Source organism: Cynoglossus semilaevis, chromosome Z (assembly GCF_000523025.1).
Source record: "Cynoglossus semilaevis isolate Cse_v1.0 chromosome Z, Cse_v1.0, whole genome shotgun sequence".
NCBI classification, from domain to species: Eukaryota; Metazoa; Chordata; class Actinopteri; order Pleuronectiformes; family Cynoglossidae; genus Cynoglossus; species Cynoglossus semilaevis.
In genome coordinates this window covers 7,056,168-7,072,440 of record NC_024328.1, presented here as the reverse complement: position 1 = coordinate 7,072,440, position 16,273 = coordinate 7,056,168, and the positions used below count along the sequence as shown (strand labels likewise).

The 16,273-nt window shown below is 36.8% G+C and overlaps 3 protein-coding genes across 4 annotated transcripts; 2 read left to right on the top strand and 1 right to left on the bottom strand.

The window, feature by feature from the left end:
* Window positions 1-1,247: 1,247 nt before the first annotated feature.
* On the bottom strand, window positions 1,248-8,205 carry LOC103397648 (osteoclast-stimulating factor 1). The gene is made up of 10 exons (XM_008335993.3): window positions 8,041-8,205; window positions 4,027-4,073; window positions 3,883-3,933; window positions 3,570-3,633; window positions 3,366-3,419; window positions 3,112-3,219; window positions 2,581-2,630; window positions 2,180-2,258; window positions 1,947-2,045; window positions 1,248-1,392 (listed from the first exon to the last, which is right to left on the bottom strand). Exons 1-10 carry the CDS (start codon window positions 8,072-8,074, stop codon window positions 1,334-1,336), a joined length of 645 nt encoding a protein of 214 aa, XP_008334215.1. The 5' UTR covers window positions 8,075-8,205; the 3' UTR covers window positions 1,248-1,333.
* Window positions 5,670-12,856, top strand: nmrk1 (nicotinamide riboside kinase 1). 2 transcript variants are annotated; one of them, XM_008335992.3, is made up of 8 exons: window positions 5,670-7,965; window positions 10,078-10,168; window positions 10,262-10,310; window positions 10,547-10,715; window positions 10,915-10,986; window positions 11,086-11,192; window positions 11,626-11,708; window positions 11,956-12,856. In XM_008335992.3, exons 2-8 carry the CDS (start codon window positions 10,079-10,081, stop codon window positions 11,983-11,985), a joined length of 600 nt encoding a protein of 199 aa, XP_008334214.1. In that variant the 5' UTR covers window positions 5,670-7,965; window position 10,078; the 3' UTR covers window positions 11,986-12,856. The 2 variants fall into 2 exon arrangements, with proteins under 2 accessions (XP_008334214.1, XP_008334213.1); XM_008335991.3 differs by lacking the exon at window positions 5,670-7,965 and adding an exon at window positions 9,147-9,333.
* Window positions 12,857-13,090: 234 nt separating this feature from the next.
* LOC103397649 (gamma-glutamyl hydrolase) lies at window positions 13,091-16,270 on the top strand. The gene is made up of 9 exons (XM_008335994.3): window positions 13,091-13,434; window positions 13,550-13,664; window positions 13,864-13,914; window positions 13,986-14,070; window positions 14,329-14,467; window positions 14,690-14,796; window positions 15,158-15,251; window positions 15,349-15,486; window positions 16,093-16,270. The coding sequence occupies exons 1-9, from the start codon at window positions 13,113-13,115 to the stop codon at window positions 16,209-16,211; spliced, it is 1,170 nt and encodes a 389-aa protein (XP_008334216.1). The 5' UTR covers window positions 13,091-13,112; the 3' UTR covers window positions 16,212-16,270.
* The last annotated feature ends 3 nt before the right edge of the window (window positions 16,271-16,273 follow it).

Here is a 16,273-nt window from a genome sequence, read left to right as displayed (position 1 = left end):
TGAAATAATTTCAACCAAAACGTTTTAAATACTTCTTAAGAAATTCAAAGTTTTTTCCCTCCCTGTCTTCATTATATCTAAGTGGAGGCCATTGTCAGATCATGTGAAATGACCACATCAGCCAAATAAAGGAAGAAACGATTTCCACCATTTGACAACTGACCTTCAACACATTGAACAAATTTACACACTGACTGTATATAAAAACAGTACAAAGCTACCTTAGTTGCAGGCTCTGGTCAGAAGGTCAACTGGTGGAGCTGGTTCATGAGATGCTTGAGTAAAAATAAATAAATAATTTATAATAATAAATAATAGAAACTTGTGAAAATTACCTTAATCTCAGCTCAACCTAGCCAGTGGCCCTGTGGCTCTAATTTTCATGCACACACGAGTCTACAGTTCACCTGCTGGGCTTGAGTGCCTCATTCTGATAATCAAGAAAACAGCATGGAAAGCTAACTCTACTTAAACTAAAAAAGGCATGAGAACAGTTCACAAAGACTGCTACCCTGGCCAAGACTTTGACCTCTGACCTTCCTGCAGCAATTTTCCAACTCTACATCGTCTTACATTGTCTCTGTGAAATCTCACAGTTGGGTTAAGATATTTTTATTTAAGCAAAAACAAATGTGAACATAGGACACAAACATCTTTGAAAAAAATCAATGTTTAATGTTTATATTAATATAAAGATGCACTTTGTTACAGGTATTTAAGGCACTTGGGAAATGTTTGTTAGAAAACCGCAACAAAGATTGAGAACATTTCTCCCAAGTTGGAAAAAAGCAACAATCAACATGTGACAGGACAGATTATTTTCTACACAGAGACTGACCGACTTTGTTACAGCATTGGAGACTGATATAAGGCGTAACAACTCAAGTGGAGCTAAAGGAATAACGTCCTGCCCTCATTAAAGGTAAATAATGTCTGTCACACATGTGAAGTTCAGTTTCTCTCTCGTTCCCTCTTCCTCAGTTTGTCTCTCAGTGAAGGGAAATAAATAAATGTTTGTTTTTTTTTTTTTATACCAAAAATCAGATTATGCACATCAGCAATTTAGGTCCAACCTTTAATCCTGTCTGGCCATTAATCTGGTAGGTGAGCAAACCTTCAAACCACATTCACTCAGTACTGTGATAGAGTGAATGAGTGCTGAGGCCTGAGTGGTTTGCACGAATGAACAGAACTCGTGGAATTACACTTAAGAAAAAACATCAGAGCAGCAAATAGTTTTTTCGGGAATGTTATTAAAAAAAAAAAAATCTTTGGGCTTTTATAACCCTCCTCCCAAACACCTAAAGGAAGATAACGGTAACATTTCAACTGTTTAGTCCGAGTCCTCATCATCCATGTACTCCTCCGCGTTGCTATATGTGCGAGTGACATCTGTAAACAAAAGAGATGCATGTATAAATGAAATGTAAATTCTAGGGCTGTCGAAATGAGATAAATAAATAGATACTTTATTGATCCCAAAGGGAAATTAAGGAAAATGAGCATGTTAATTAGTTTAGAAATATTAATCTGATCAAGATTTTTAAACGCAGAATGACATGGAGTGTTTATCCAATAATTCCATCATTCATTCACTTATTGTTATTTTAATAAACAGTTGATACACATGTTGTTACTTGCACACACCGTGGGAACTTGAAGGTGTGAATGAACATGAATATACATGCTTTTATTGGTCTTTGTGTTCCGGAAATGTACCGACTTGAAGGTTTTAGACATATTTAGGAATGACAAACTTCATACTTCCATTCACCCATTGAAACGTGTGGAACTATAGCTTAATATAAGTAAAACTACTAGACATAAGTAAATTCATTAGCACATGTTTGACTTCAGAGAGACGATGGTTTATGGGATGAAACTGCTCCTGAGTCATAATGTGTTTGTGTGCTTTAAGGCTGCCCTCCAGCGGCGGTAGCACTTACTGCTTCCCTGCTTCCTCTTTAGAAGTGAAGCACTTTGAGCGTTGGTGGCCATGTCCAGAGCCAGCTTGTTCTCATTGTTCCTGATGTCTGTCCTTGCATCTGAAACAAAGAAATGTTGGTACCTTTAATGTTGGTAATTTTATTTCAACAACAATACCAATCATTTTTCATCTTGACACTGAACTCCATCATCAAGTCACCTGTCTTTAAATATCTAGTGAAGACTCACTCACTTTTACTGAGCAACATCTCCACAATGTCAGCGTAACCCTTCCAGGCAGCAGCGTGCAGAGCCGTGTCCCCGAGTTTATTCTGAAACAGGAAACACCACTGTTACCCACCTACTTCACTCACACACACTTGTCAGTTCATCAACATCATCAATTGTTCTCCAAACCAATGCTGTATTCACTCACTTTGTTGCTGCCACAAACCACAGAAAATCTTTAAATGGACAGAGTTTTAGCAGGAATTAATTTTCTGGAACCGTAAAGCTTCTGTTGTCAACTATTGGCTAATTTAAATGTTGACAAACCTGGCTAACATCTCCCTATTTTTTTTTCTTTGACCCTTAATTGCTATATTGTCTGTAATCCTCCCACATTTTTGATTGTGGTTAAAGAACACATCCCACCTGCTGGTTGAGTTCCACATTGGGCTGGCCTAACAATAGCTCCACCACATCTGTCACAGTGAGAAAGAAGAAGATGAATATATAGTTATTGTTAATGCAGGGATAAAAGGTACAGATCACAAGGCACTTCTTTTAACTTTTCTGTTGTCGCAATAAAAAAATTGGTTATGTCTGCAGTTGCTTATGGCTGCAGTTGTCAGACCACTAACACAAGAGATTAAAGGTTCACTGCAGCTAATCTGAAAACAATAATTTTTTTTAGCAATCAACTATTTTACACCTCGTGGCATTTTGGCCCAGAGGCAATGTCTCTGTCATTGGTGTGGAACCCCAGGGTTCACCTCCTGGGCAAGTTCAAATCCCGGTTAGGGAGGTTGGTACCTTCCAGTGGACTCACCACCTGCAGGAAGGTTCAGGGGGGTTGGTACGGTGCAGTGTGATTTAGGTGGCGACTGCTGCCCCTGCGACCCGGTAATAGATAAGCGGATGAAAATGGGTGGATGGATATTTTACACCTCCTTCCATCATTACCTATATGTCCTCCGTGGCATCCCCAGTAGAGGGCAGTGTTCCCGGCCTTATCCAGCCCATTAATTCCAACCTTGTTCTCCAGACATTCCCTCAACCAGCTCAGGTTTCCTGTTTAAATGCACAAAGAAGCAAGTATTTCAGCAAGTCTGACACAGGTTTGTGGGTACGAACCTTGAAGAGATGGTAAAGTTTGTAGAAAACACAAATAAAACAAGGTTGATAAATACATATGTAAATGAAAATGTGTGTCCTACCTCGTTTGGCTGCTTCGTGCATTGGGTTGTCGATTGACTCTGCGTTATCTGCAACTAAAAAGATATAACAAGACATCACTGTATCATCTAAAATTATTTTATTAATTAGCTGAAACTAAGGACTTCATAAGAATGTACATTGATCCTGACAAAATGCATGTGTGATAAACTTTTTTTTTTTTAAATATTTTATTTTAAACTCACCATAGTTGCTTGGAATCAGTCCTGTCCTCCCCCTGCAGGTTCCCTTCCACCAGTTTGAGTCACTCTGGGGATGGATGTAGATTTAATAATTGTTATTTACCCACTTTTATTTTATAATAAATAAAAGACAAAAAACATATACTGTGAGTCGAGTACACAGAAGTAAAAAAAAAAAAAACAATACAAAGAAAATGAGGATAATTATAAAAAATGCAAATAGAAGAAGGAAGAACCGACAACCTTTTGAGGAAGACATTGTTCAATGGGACACGAAGACAGATGTCAGTTAAATTGTTGTTGTTGTTGTTCTCACCGTGTCAGAGATGTACAAAACGTCTCCCTCTTCAAAGTACAGCTCATCCGGCTGAAAATAACAGTGATAATAGCGAGTTAACTGCAGTACATTTAGGATTTAGATATAAAGTATCAAACTGAAGACTCAGCCAGGAGAACTTACTGTTCTGGGGTTAAATGTGAACAATGCTCTGAACACTTTGACTTGGCCTGAAAAAGAGACACATTTTTAAAAAGTTTTTGGTCATCAAAAATCTTAAACACAAATTATTTTCAACAATGTTCGGAAATAGTAAACACCTTAGAGCATAAGGATTACTGTCATTGATTTAATGTCCAGTCAGGTTTTCATTTGTATTGTCCTATTTCAGTGTGCTGTTTCCTCTGGGTACCATTGGATTTTTCCCAGCAGTCCTTCACTGAATTGCCAAATCCTTATCACATCCCTACAAAGGGTGATTTTTTTTTTAATGGGGGGCCGGGGGGGAAAGGGGGGGAGGGGTTGAGGAGCTTAAGATCTAGCACATCATGTAAACATGTGTTTCAACTTTTTTTTTTAACTGGAGTGTGCAGCAGCCCTGTGGCTCACATTGTTCTTGGAGTAGATTCTGCTGCTGGAATGTCACCAGAGGGGTTGTGGCCTAGGCTAAAGCTGAACTAGGTCAGAGAGGAGACCCACAAAACTAAAGAAACAGAAACAAACACAGGCCCTTTAATAAGAAAAAAACTTCCATCTACTCATTCCTGAGGCAAAACTTAAACCTGAAGGAATGTCCTGTGTGTTTACTGTATGTTTTTGACATACTGCAGAACAACCATTATACACAAATACACACTGCTGGGGTTAGTATGGAAAGTATGATCAGGTCAGCTGTATCAGTTTGCACTAAAACTGCAGCCTGTGGGTGAGGTTGATGTCAACAGATGATAGAAGTCAAAGGTTACAAAACAAAAGCAGACAATGATGCAGTAATTTGTTGAAATAGGAAAAGGTTGGACATTTGCGACACCATCTGGCAGCAATCGCTCCGTGTTGCAGAAGGCGCTGTTAATAATTGAGTTGGAGCAGGTTGTGGATTGTTCTACATTACCCCAAGCATCTTTGTCTGAAATGCGCTCAAACAAGCACAAACTGGGTAACTCTCATAATCTCCCTGACGCAGTACATTAAAATTAAATTTTGTGCATACTGTTTAGTTAAAACTTACAGAATACAAACTTACAGAAAAAGTTGGTAGATCTTGTGAAAGCGCAGCATAAACATCTGTAGAGTTTTTGATTATGTTTTTTTTACTAATATTTGCATTTATAAAAAAAAAACAAAAAAACAAAAAAAAACATGGACACTTGATATCCTCAACACACTCAAGATGGAGAGAGGCAAAGTTTACCAGAAAACATAAAGCAGGTTTCAAGATTCATTATAAAAAATGTTTTGGCACAAAAGGATGGACAGTGGTGAGCACTGTGGGTAGACCATTAAGAACTCTATGTTAATTTACAACTAATAACTAGAAATTTAAATCAGTTAATCATTGCTAAATATTCTAAACCTGTTGTTATCTACTATGAATACAGTTTACGAATACATAACTGTGATTGACAGACAGATAGAGCCAGGAAGTACTTCTATAAATCATTGTTGATTAACAAGGTTTGAGTCTGCATTTATAAATGCACACCGAGACTGTATGACAGAAAAATAGAACAGGGCAAAAAGAGAAACTCTGTACAGGAAAGCTGCAAAACAGTATCCTGTTACTTGCAAAGAGGGGAATAAGCTAACAATTGTAACAGCATGTGGTTTTTTTTTTAATAACAGTATTCGAAGGAGTCTCCTTAACTTTTAAAAAGCACGACGGGATTAAATTCACAATCACTCCATCTGTTGCTCTGTGTCATGATGTTTGTCTCTGTCCCTGTCCATAAACAACTGATAAGACAAGACAGATTCCTCCTGTATAGATAAAATATATTTCTTCACAAAGGTTACTCATCCAAGAGCTGCATGCTACACTGCAAAAGGGAAGTAGTGCTAATTTTGACATTACACTTCAGCAATCACAAGCATGAAAAAGGCAATTGCTGACATAAATAATTTCATTTCCACAAATGTCTTTGCATGCATGTTATGAGGAGACGTGTCACATGCTATATCTCTGAATATCTTCTACGGTCCTCGTTCTTCCTGTGAGTTAAAGCAGATTTCTAACTCACAGGATTGTAACCCCTCACTCCTCCAGTTACTCAAGGTTCCTATTCAGCAAACAGACACCGTTTTGGTGACTCAAAATGAGAGAAGGCCTGAGTCTCTGCACAAGCACTGCTCTGTAATGCTCTGTTCAGCACAGAAAGCACGTCTCTCTGCAGGCCCGGTCATGTTCCATGAACACACCGAGCCTGTGGTAACGAGTCCAGAGTCTCTCTGCATTTTACAGCTCCTGTCTTATCATTCGCTATGTTCATTCCAATGTTAACAACTACAATGATAATACAAAGCATTTATGAATTTAGGATTAATGTTGACCATCATTTTAATTGCAGTGCAACATGGAGCTTATGTTCAAAACAAAAAAACATGGCGTCATGTTTTTTATCTTGTCAGAAAGGTACTTAAAAGGTTAATTTAACAGTTATTTAAAAATATCAGTTTCCTGATAACTGCAAAAAGTTCAATATTTTGCATACAAACAAATAACTTGAGTTATCTGATGTTGAGTAAAAGTAAAAACAAATAAAAAAATTCACAAAAGCTGATACCAGAGGACCATTTTTCTTTGTAAAGATTGCACTGGTGTCGGTACGGGGAATATAGAAATAGATAGCTTCTAATTAAGTAACATGGGGAGGATGGAGCTTGTAATTAGAGGATTGTCAGTTTCTGTGTTCTGTATGAACTGATGGGCTGTTTCACAGATGAGTTCAAATGCAGTTAGTAATTTCCCTTAGGGTAATTAGGAGAGTCATTATTCATATCTATTAATTGTATTGACAAACCACAAAAGTCCAAGAGTCAAGGGTGATGTCCTTCACATTTGTCCTAAACATTTACATAAATCACTTTATTGCTATTAAGGTCTTGTGCTGCATATTAATATTAAATTAAAGAAGCCCTCAAACATGCACTACAAATGCAAAGCCTTCAGGAAACCATTCATCATGTGAGATTCTTAGAGTGATCTAGTTAGTTGTGGTCCCTTTCAGTCTGTGCGCCGGAACGCTGAAACTGTGTTCTAGGCCAAGCTGCCTCTCTGATCTTGCTCAAAGCGATGGTTTTAGACAACTTTTAATTAAATCTAAATATGTTTTATTTTAGATGTGTCAATGCAGTTGGCCTTAGTTTCCGTAATGAGAGAGATGGAGTTAATTGAAGTAGCCAATTGCATTATTTACCTCCACACCTGCATTTCAATTGTGTAAAAGAAAATGCGTAAAAAAAAACAAACAATAATTTCTCTGTAACAATTTTAGGACCATCTTTATGTTTGACCTTTGTGAATAGGAACCAAGTCAAACAGCAGCAGCAACTGTTGATGACATGACACTGCTGTGATATCAGGAACTATCAAACACTAGTACAAACAGTCTTTCGAACTGTGCTTCGTTTAGCTAAAATATGAATTCCTGTTTCACAACCAGATGTCTAGGGACCTTGTTCGCAAAAACCCGACACACGCAGGAGATACGTACAAAAGTAGCAACAAAAACAATAATTTAAGAAGTGATTCAGACCCGCTTTAAAAGCGTAAAAACAAAACTATTTAACCTGTACTAATCAGTAGATTCCGTGCCTAGAGGAAGTGGCGAAAAATGACAGTGACCAGAGCAGATAATCAGGCCAGAACAGTGTGGGAGCACGACCGAGTGAAATAGGGGAAGTGACTATTCACAGGCCTGTGGCTGTGCAGAACTGGATCAGTCTAACACTCAGCAGTGAGAACACACTGCACCTCCACCCAAAGATAAAAAAAAAGTTAACCACAGTGGAACAAACCCGCTTCACTCTACTGACTGCTTCACAGTTTCACAGAAAATATGCGGCATTAACAGACTGGAGGGTACCCGCCCGCCCACGAAGCTGTGGCTGCATCGTCCTAACAAGGTGCGTTTGTCCTCGTAAACGTGAACAGAGTTTATGGCGAATTTAACACAACTTTACTCTAAAAGTAAGTCTTACCTGGTTTGGCCGGTTTTGGCGGAGGCTTCGACATTTGTGGGTCTCAGATGTTAAAGAAAACTTAACGTACTGGTTGTAGAAGTATATATATATGAGTGCAAAATGTGCGCGACAGGGAAGACGCTGGACTGAGCTATTATCACTGCCAATAAGGAAGTTCGCTCAGCAGCGGAAGTTTTTCTGAGCATGCGCAAAGCAACAGGTAAAATGACGGATTTTCAAATGATCTGAGTGATCTACTTACTTTTAAAACTATAAATATATATTTTCTGCTTTGATTAAATGGCTGTAGTTCTATGGCACAATACCGTCTGACTCAATACTTCTATGCTCCTTACTTTAGCCCTAGTGATTAGGATCTTAAAATAGAATTCAATCTTTATATATATTTTTTGTTTCTTTAAATGTAAATGTAATTGCTCCCAGCACTCCCTTTGAGATCTACTGGTAGATCCCCATCTACTTATTGGGCACCTCTGTTGTAGTGTATAAACTGTACACTAAATTCACCTCATCAGTTCTCATTCACCTCATAAATAAACTCTGACCATACTAACTGTTGTAATACTTCATTGTACTTCTAATAAAGTAAAAATATATTCAAAGTATCCAGGGAGGGAGACTCCGTTTTACAGTTTTTTATTACAATACAATCACTCTTTTAGGTTTCTTTCTTCCTACTTAACGTCTTTCCGAATTATTGTGAACGTATTATTATTTATATTATTATTATTTATGTTTTTGTTGCTAGACAGTTTAAGATAGAATCAAATAAATGCCGTCGCAATAAAAGGAAAACGTGATAGCAGGGGATGAAAGAAACAAAAAATTTAAAACGGATCTACATTAGACTACAGCATTTCTGCGGTGAAACTGGAGATTAACATCTAAAAATGGCTGGTTTTGGTCAGATGTAGAACACCGTTTAAAATCAGTACATCGAATTTGAACTCATAATCTATTTTCTTTTTAAGTTGCTAATTCCTAAATGAATGCATAGACTGTGTTTCATTTGTACCACGAGGGGCGCACAACTAACAGTGAACGTTCAGTTAAACAGTGTTTTCTTATGGGCAGAAACTAGAGTGACGTTAGCCAATCACAAGTGTCCAACAGCGGAAGCAAGACCTGAGTGAGTGGAGTGGAAGTCCTGTCATAACACTATTCCCTGCGCACGGATAATGCTGAAATGCTATTCTTATATAGTATTTCTTTTAAAATAATGTAGGTTTTGTACTTCACTGAGTTTGCAGAAAAAGCCAAAATGAAGACCCTCATTCTGGGAATCGGAGGGTAAGGCTATGCTAATGCTTTCTAATCTATTGTAGGCTTGAGCAAATACAGTACATATTGTACGTTGATCACAAACTTAACTTCACCGCCATGACAAGAATTGAATTGATTGTCATTGTTAGAAACACCGTGTAATCATTTGTGTGTGTTTTTTTCCACTAAATGTTGTAATTTAAACAAATGTGTCGTGTTTAAAAAACAACCTGCAGGTAGGACAAAAAAACATCTTTGTTGCTGTTAAACTTTCTCTTTGTCCACATCATCTTCAGCAAAATTAATTTAAAAGTTCTGAGTTTAAAACTACTTGTTTTATGACTCAAATAAATAAATAAATAAAAGTTTATACAAAGTACATAACCAATAATTTTTACCATTGGTGAATAATTGACCAGTTGTGTTCAAACTAATCCCAAAGAATTGCACACATCAGGTTGGATGAAACAGCTCACAGGACAATGATTGACAACAATAGTTACTTATTTATATTTAAAAGTTATGCATTAATTTATTTTTTAAATGAACCAGAAATGATGCGCAAAATGCGTTACTCTTTTAGTTAGTAATTACAATGTTGTACAGTATAAAACATGACGTTCAGGTGGTGGACATGCTGTTTGATCAGTGCCTTAAGTGATCATCTGCAGCAGCCTACAAGTCCATCAAAATGGGAAATGGCTTTATCATCTCCAATATGTTGAGATTCCACATGAACATGTCCAGATTACAGACTGTTCTCCATTTTAGGATGACCAACGGTGGAAAATCTACCTTGGCCAGGCGTCTACACCAGCAGATACCCAACAGCTGCATCATTGCACAGGATACATATTTTAAGGTTGTGTTTAGTGGTACAGGTTGTATTAGTGCTTCTACTTACAAATGTTCCAGTGATGGTTAGTGATGATAGAAGGTGGTTTTCTTTCCACAGGATGATTCTGTTGTACCAGTGGACTGCAGTGGATTTAAACAATATGACAGTAAGGGCATTCTTTGAATACTAAAATGTACAATTGTTAGCCACAAATATATATTATGAAATGTAAAGACTGCAAAGCAGCCATTAGTAACATTTAATCTTTGACTAATAATTATTAGATTGGTGAAATATCTTGTTGTCTTTACAAAAACCATGTCATTAATGATAACTTAATATTATGATGCATAATAAGCAACCATCAGTTTGGTCATGCATTTGGTCTGTGTTGTGTTTAAGTGCTCAGTGCTCTACATATGGACAAGATGATAAATGATGTCGATTTATGGAGAAAAGATCCCGAGGCCTACATGAATGGACAAGGTCTAAACAAGGAGATGAAAACACTGACAGCTGATAAAGGGGTGTTTGTGCTCATCGTGGAAGGATTCCTCATTTTCAACTATGGGTACATTAGAGAAGATTGGTGAAATGAATGCGACTGAATTCATGTCTGAATGTACATTTTTGGCTCATTTCAAAGAAATATTTCCTTATTGTGGACTTATGTACTACTTTATTTTATGCTCTTTATAGTTGAAATTGGTTAGGTTACTACTAAAAAATTTAACATGTGCCATTGAAATATGTCTTTTATTTTTTCTAAGGCCTCTAAATGTTTTGTTTGACAAAAAGTACTTCATGGAAATACCTTATGATGTCTGCAAAGAGAGAAGAAGGTAAACATATATCACAGTCCAGTTGTATGTTATGAGTTTTTCTATACAGGACTTTTTACCTCCTACATTTTTTTAAAATATTTTTTTGCCATTTGACAGTTCAAGGGTTTACAAGCCTCCCGATCCTCCAGGCTATTTTGATGGACACGTGTGGCCAATGTACCTAAGAAACCGAGAGGAAATGATGTGCATGGTGTCAGACATGGGTGAGTGTACTGTGGTTTAGGGGAAGGCATTAGCTGCTGTTTTTAAAAGTTTGAGAAGTTAGAGACACTTAAAGTGGAATTTATTAAAATGTCACCAAATGCACTGATTAGGTCTTTGGCATTTTTCATTTGTAAACATTTTTGAGGAGAAAGTTTGTCTTTATTGTTTATCATTTTGTGGTATTCTAGGAATGTTCCTTACATTTCTTAGGCTATTCTTTAAAGATAAAGGTCAGTCAGATAACTCCTTTCAGTTCTAGTGATCATCAGATCCGTAGAAAGGTAAGGCGGGGATGTGGTACTATTACTGTGATTGTTGGGCTGTTGTAGCATTGAATTCATTTTGACATGTGAAGGTGTAACACATAAAAAGCAAAGGATTCCAAACCATTGAAATTAGATTTGCTGACATTGTTTTTTTTTTTTTAACTAGTATTTCTAGATGGACTCAGTCCAAAAGAAGAGTTACTGGCTGCTGTTTATGAAGATGTTTGTCAGGAAACAGAAATAGTTGAGGTAAGTTCTAGTAAAAGCAATGAGGGAGTGGTACTTCACGTTCTTTTTAACTGTCATAACTGTGTGCAATTGTAATGTGGTTTGCTACCACGTGAGCAATGATTTGTTTGAGGCAATCTAGACACAAGAAGATTGTGTTATTAAGGGATATGCATACATTTTACATGGATATAATCTCTTAACCAATATTTACTGTTGATATTACTGCAAGCTTTATAACAATAATTGTATCTGTTTTTTTCTACAGATCAAAATAGAAACAGTAGGGGTCCGGTGAAGTTGGTCAAAGCTGCTGCTGTGGATTTCAAGAAATTAACTCTCACTTTCAACCTCTACCTCTAATGTCAATAAGCCGATGCAAAATCTGCACCACTTCCCTGACCAATAATTGTCTCTGTCTCGGAGGTGGTCAGATATATATATTTAGGAAACCTACATGCATTAAATGTTTCAGTATTTTATAGATTTGGTCCTGATACATCTGGACATTTCATCTCTCTGTACATTGTTTGTATTTTATCATAAATTATGTATTTGCCTTCTTGTATCTCCTTTGGCCCACTCAGAGAGAATAACTGGTGATGCACCTTTTCATAATGAAAATCAAATGTTTTTGATCTCACTCCTTTTTTGAAATTGAAGGGATTTACCAGCCATCGTTCCCTGCTCTGGTTTGGTGATGCAATGTGTTTTCATGATTTAACATCTGTTAAAGGAACTTTTACAGGGACCCAGGGAGAGATATAAAGAGGGAGAAAAACAAGCCTTTAACTATAAAACAAAATCATGACTATCTCCATAGAGACAATCCTGGAACAGAATGCTGATTTTTCTGTGTCTGTGTCATGTGGCACTTAGCCAATCCTGAGCTAATCCTGCTAGCTCCTGCACACTGGGTAAACTTTCAAACTATCTTGCCTTGATGAATTAAAACAAGAAAGTATCACTAATGTTAAGATATTTAAATTTTGGGAGAAATACCTGTTGGCGGATTTATTTAAAAAAAACCAACAACTACTGAATACTGTTTCTTATAGTGGGAGTTATTGACATACACTAAAAAACAAACAAACTGCAGCTGGACATGGAACAAACTGTAACTCTTGTAGACTCAGCAGAATAAATTAAACTGAAGCAGTTGCATTAAATGTGTCTGGTTCCTCTCAGTGTGTGAACAGTTCTACAAAAGATGACCTGTACTTTTAACAATGCAGGGTTTATTTTTACTGAAACCTGTCTGACAGCACCGTGGGCCTGAGTAAATGCTGCATGAACTCGTTTTTTTCTCTCTTGAGTGTTCATTGTGCAACACAAACAGTGACCCACGGAACTACATCGCTTCCTGGACAAAAACTAAATCCCGAGAACTTTTTACCAAAAGTCCATGCTTTCAGCAGAACGTTAATGTTTGCCTCAGCAAACCTCACTGGTCTGGCCAGTATTTCCTTTCCTAAAGCTACCACATGTAAATGTGGGCTTTCCTCACTTCCTTGTACTGACTACAGTGACACAGATAAATGTGCTGCAGTTTATTTCATAAGCTACTGCTCTCTAACAGCCCCAGGGGACTGCGCTGCTTATTTACACCTTGGACACCGAAGACCAAACATGGCAAATTCAGGACTTTTACCATGTATATACTTGGCTTTTGTCAACTCAATCTTTTTCAGTCTAGCTCTGCCGACTGTCTTCAAAAGGAATCCTATGAATGACAGACCAGTGTTTGGTAAGTGAAATGCGCATTAAAAAGTAATATTAAAGTCAGTGTGGTTTTTTAATGGTAAGTGAGTGGTTTTATTAGTATTGTCCTCTTTCATATGTGCTGTGTTCTTGACCTGCAGGAATTTTGACTCAGATAGTTACAGATGATGTTTTGAAACCTTTCGGGAAGACCTTTATACCTGCCTCCTATGTGAAATACATGGAGTCCGCTGGCAGCAGAGTCATGCCTATCAGGTTCCTAAAACTTTTTTTCTTTCTTTCTTTTTTTGTATGTTTGAGGTATTAGTTTGCAAGTATAACTTAATTACCTGGAATAAAAAAAATGTATGCATACTCAGTGGTGTGAAACATAAAACAGTGCATCATAGGTTGTGTCATGAGATTTTGTCATCTTTAAGAACCAATCATTGTCTGTTGTGGTCTGTCTCTGCAGGTTAACTCACACCACAGAAGAATATGAAGACATCTTCAGGAAGATTAACGGGTGAGTAGACTGTAAATGTGTCTTAGTTTCAGGTGGATATCAAATAAAAAACGTTTTATATATCTTATCAGCCTGCTATTCATTGGAGGAGCCGTGGATATAGAGACGTCAGAGTTTGCCAGGGTGGCAAAAATTTTCTACAATCTGGCTCTGAAGGTTTGTTTAGTTCTTTGCACCAGGATTGAAATGTATTCCCTGATAATAATAAAATTTAATACTGCCCTTAAAATCTTATGATGGAGAATTAATACCCACAAAAAAAATAAAAAAATAACAGTGAGTAAGAAGCTAAGCTAGCTAAAAATTAGCAAGACTAGTAATTTAAAAGTCTGATAAATAAAAGTTTAGATAATAATAAAGCATGTTTAATACATTTTAAACTGTTGCAGAAAATTGACTTCTTGTGTGTTTTAGGCCAATGACAAAGGAGATTTCTTCCCAATTTGGGGCACGTGTCTGGGCATGCAACTTCTGACTGTGTTGGTGTGTGGAGAAAACCTGCTGGAAAAAACCACAGCTGAGAACATAGCTTTGCCACTCAACCTGACAACAGGTTTGCTTTCTGTATTTATATATATTTAATTATTATGATGTTAGAAAGTACATCTTTAGAATTAATTTGGAATTAAAAAAATACCATTTTTAATATAATCAGAAAAACACAAGGCAACCTTTTCTGATTTACTGTGTGTTCTGCTTTTTACCTGTCATTCATGGCAGGGTTGTATTTCCAATTATCTTTGCCCTTTGTTTCACTTCCTCATTTCCATTGCAGAGGCTTATTCCAGTAGAATGTTCAGGGATTTCCCAGAAGATTTTATGAAGATATTAACCCAAGAACCCCTGACTGGCAATTTTCACCACTATGGATTGACTGTGGAGGTAAAACAAATTGAAAAATAAAATCAGTGACACACACCAAGCACTTCACTATTTTTTTAAATTTCAGATTTATAGTGGTTGCTTATATGAAGATAAGGTTTTAAACTGAGTTTTCTGCCATGTCCAAACTAACCAATATGAAGCTGTTACAATGGTACATAGCCTCTGCTATTTTTCTTTACTCTGTCATTGTCTTGTTAACCAAACAATTCAATTGGGGTTGCAAATCCTCTACTGAACACATGCCATTAAACTATATTTCACCACCATCCACACATGAAAGGGAAGGTAAATGGCTATGAAGCTCAACCAGCATGGATTTTTATTTTTTTTATTTTGTTTGTGCACTCTTTTATTGCAGACTTTCCAGAAAAATGAAATGCTACACAATTTCTTCTCTCTGTTGTCCACAAACACTGCTGAAAATGAAGCACACTTTGTCTCAACCGTAGAAGGTGAGAACAAAATCTAATCATATATTTAGTGAAATTAAACATTTCACTGACATTTTCAGTTTGAAATACACATTCAGTTGTGTTGTTCTCATGACAGGTAGGAGATATCCCTTCTACGGAGTACAGTGGCATCCAGAGGGAAACAGATTTCAGTGGAACACAAGGCTCAACTTTCCTCACTCTGCTCATGGTGCTCACTTATCATCTTTAATGGCCGAGTTTTTTGTTAATGAAGGTAACATATAACATACATATCTTATAATAATAATAATAACAATAATAATAATGATAATTATTGTTATTATTATTACTATTGTTGTTGTTGTTGTTGTTGTTAATAATAATACGCTCTTTTCAGGTTTTGTTTCTGACCTTTTGACCCTGTTATGCAGTTAGCTCAGTGGTAATGTGGTAGGACTCCAATCATTAAATTTTGGGGCAAAGATTATGTTTGCATGGAACACATTGACCAAAAAAGGTAAAGTCTGTTCAAATGTAGTCAACAATTACAGGTGTGTTGCTTTTTAAACACAACAGCACAGAACACCACCCAGATGTTTATCTATATAGAATTAAAAAGGAGGAGTGGTTAAATTTATATCTTAAGTTACCTTGTGCACAAAAAAGAAAGAAAGTCTGAATGAAAGCAAGAGCTTAAGCAAAAGATAGAAACAAAAAATAAATACGAAAAGAAAGAAAGACAGAAACTACAAACAATAAAAAATAAACAATGAAAGAAAGAAAGAAAGACAAATGAACAAAGTAAGAAAGAAAGAAGGAGGAGGAAAGAAAATAATCTTATTCTCTTATTCAACATGCTTCTCTTGTCTTCCTGGTACAGGGAGAAAAAGTTTCCATCACTTTGACAATCCTACAGAGGAGGCGTCATCACTGATCTACAACTATACTCCTGTTTACAGTGCCAACATCAGTGCATACGACCAGCTGTACTTCTTTTGACTATCACCCTGCCGTGGCCCATTTTTGTACATGTGTGAATAAAACCATGTGTACTGTAACCC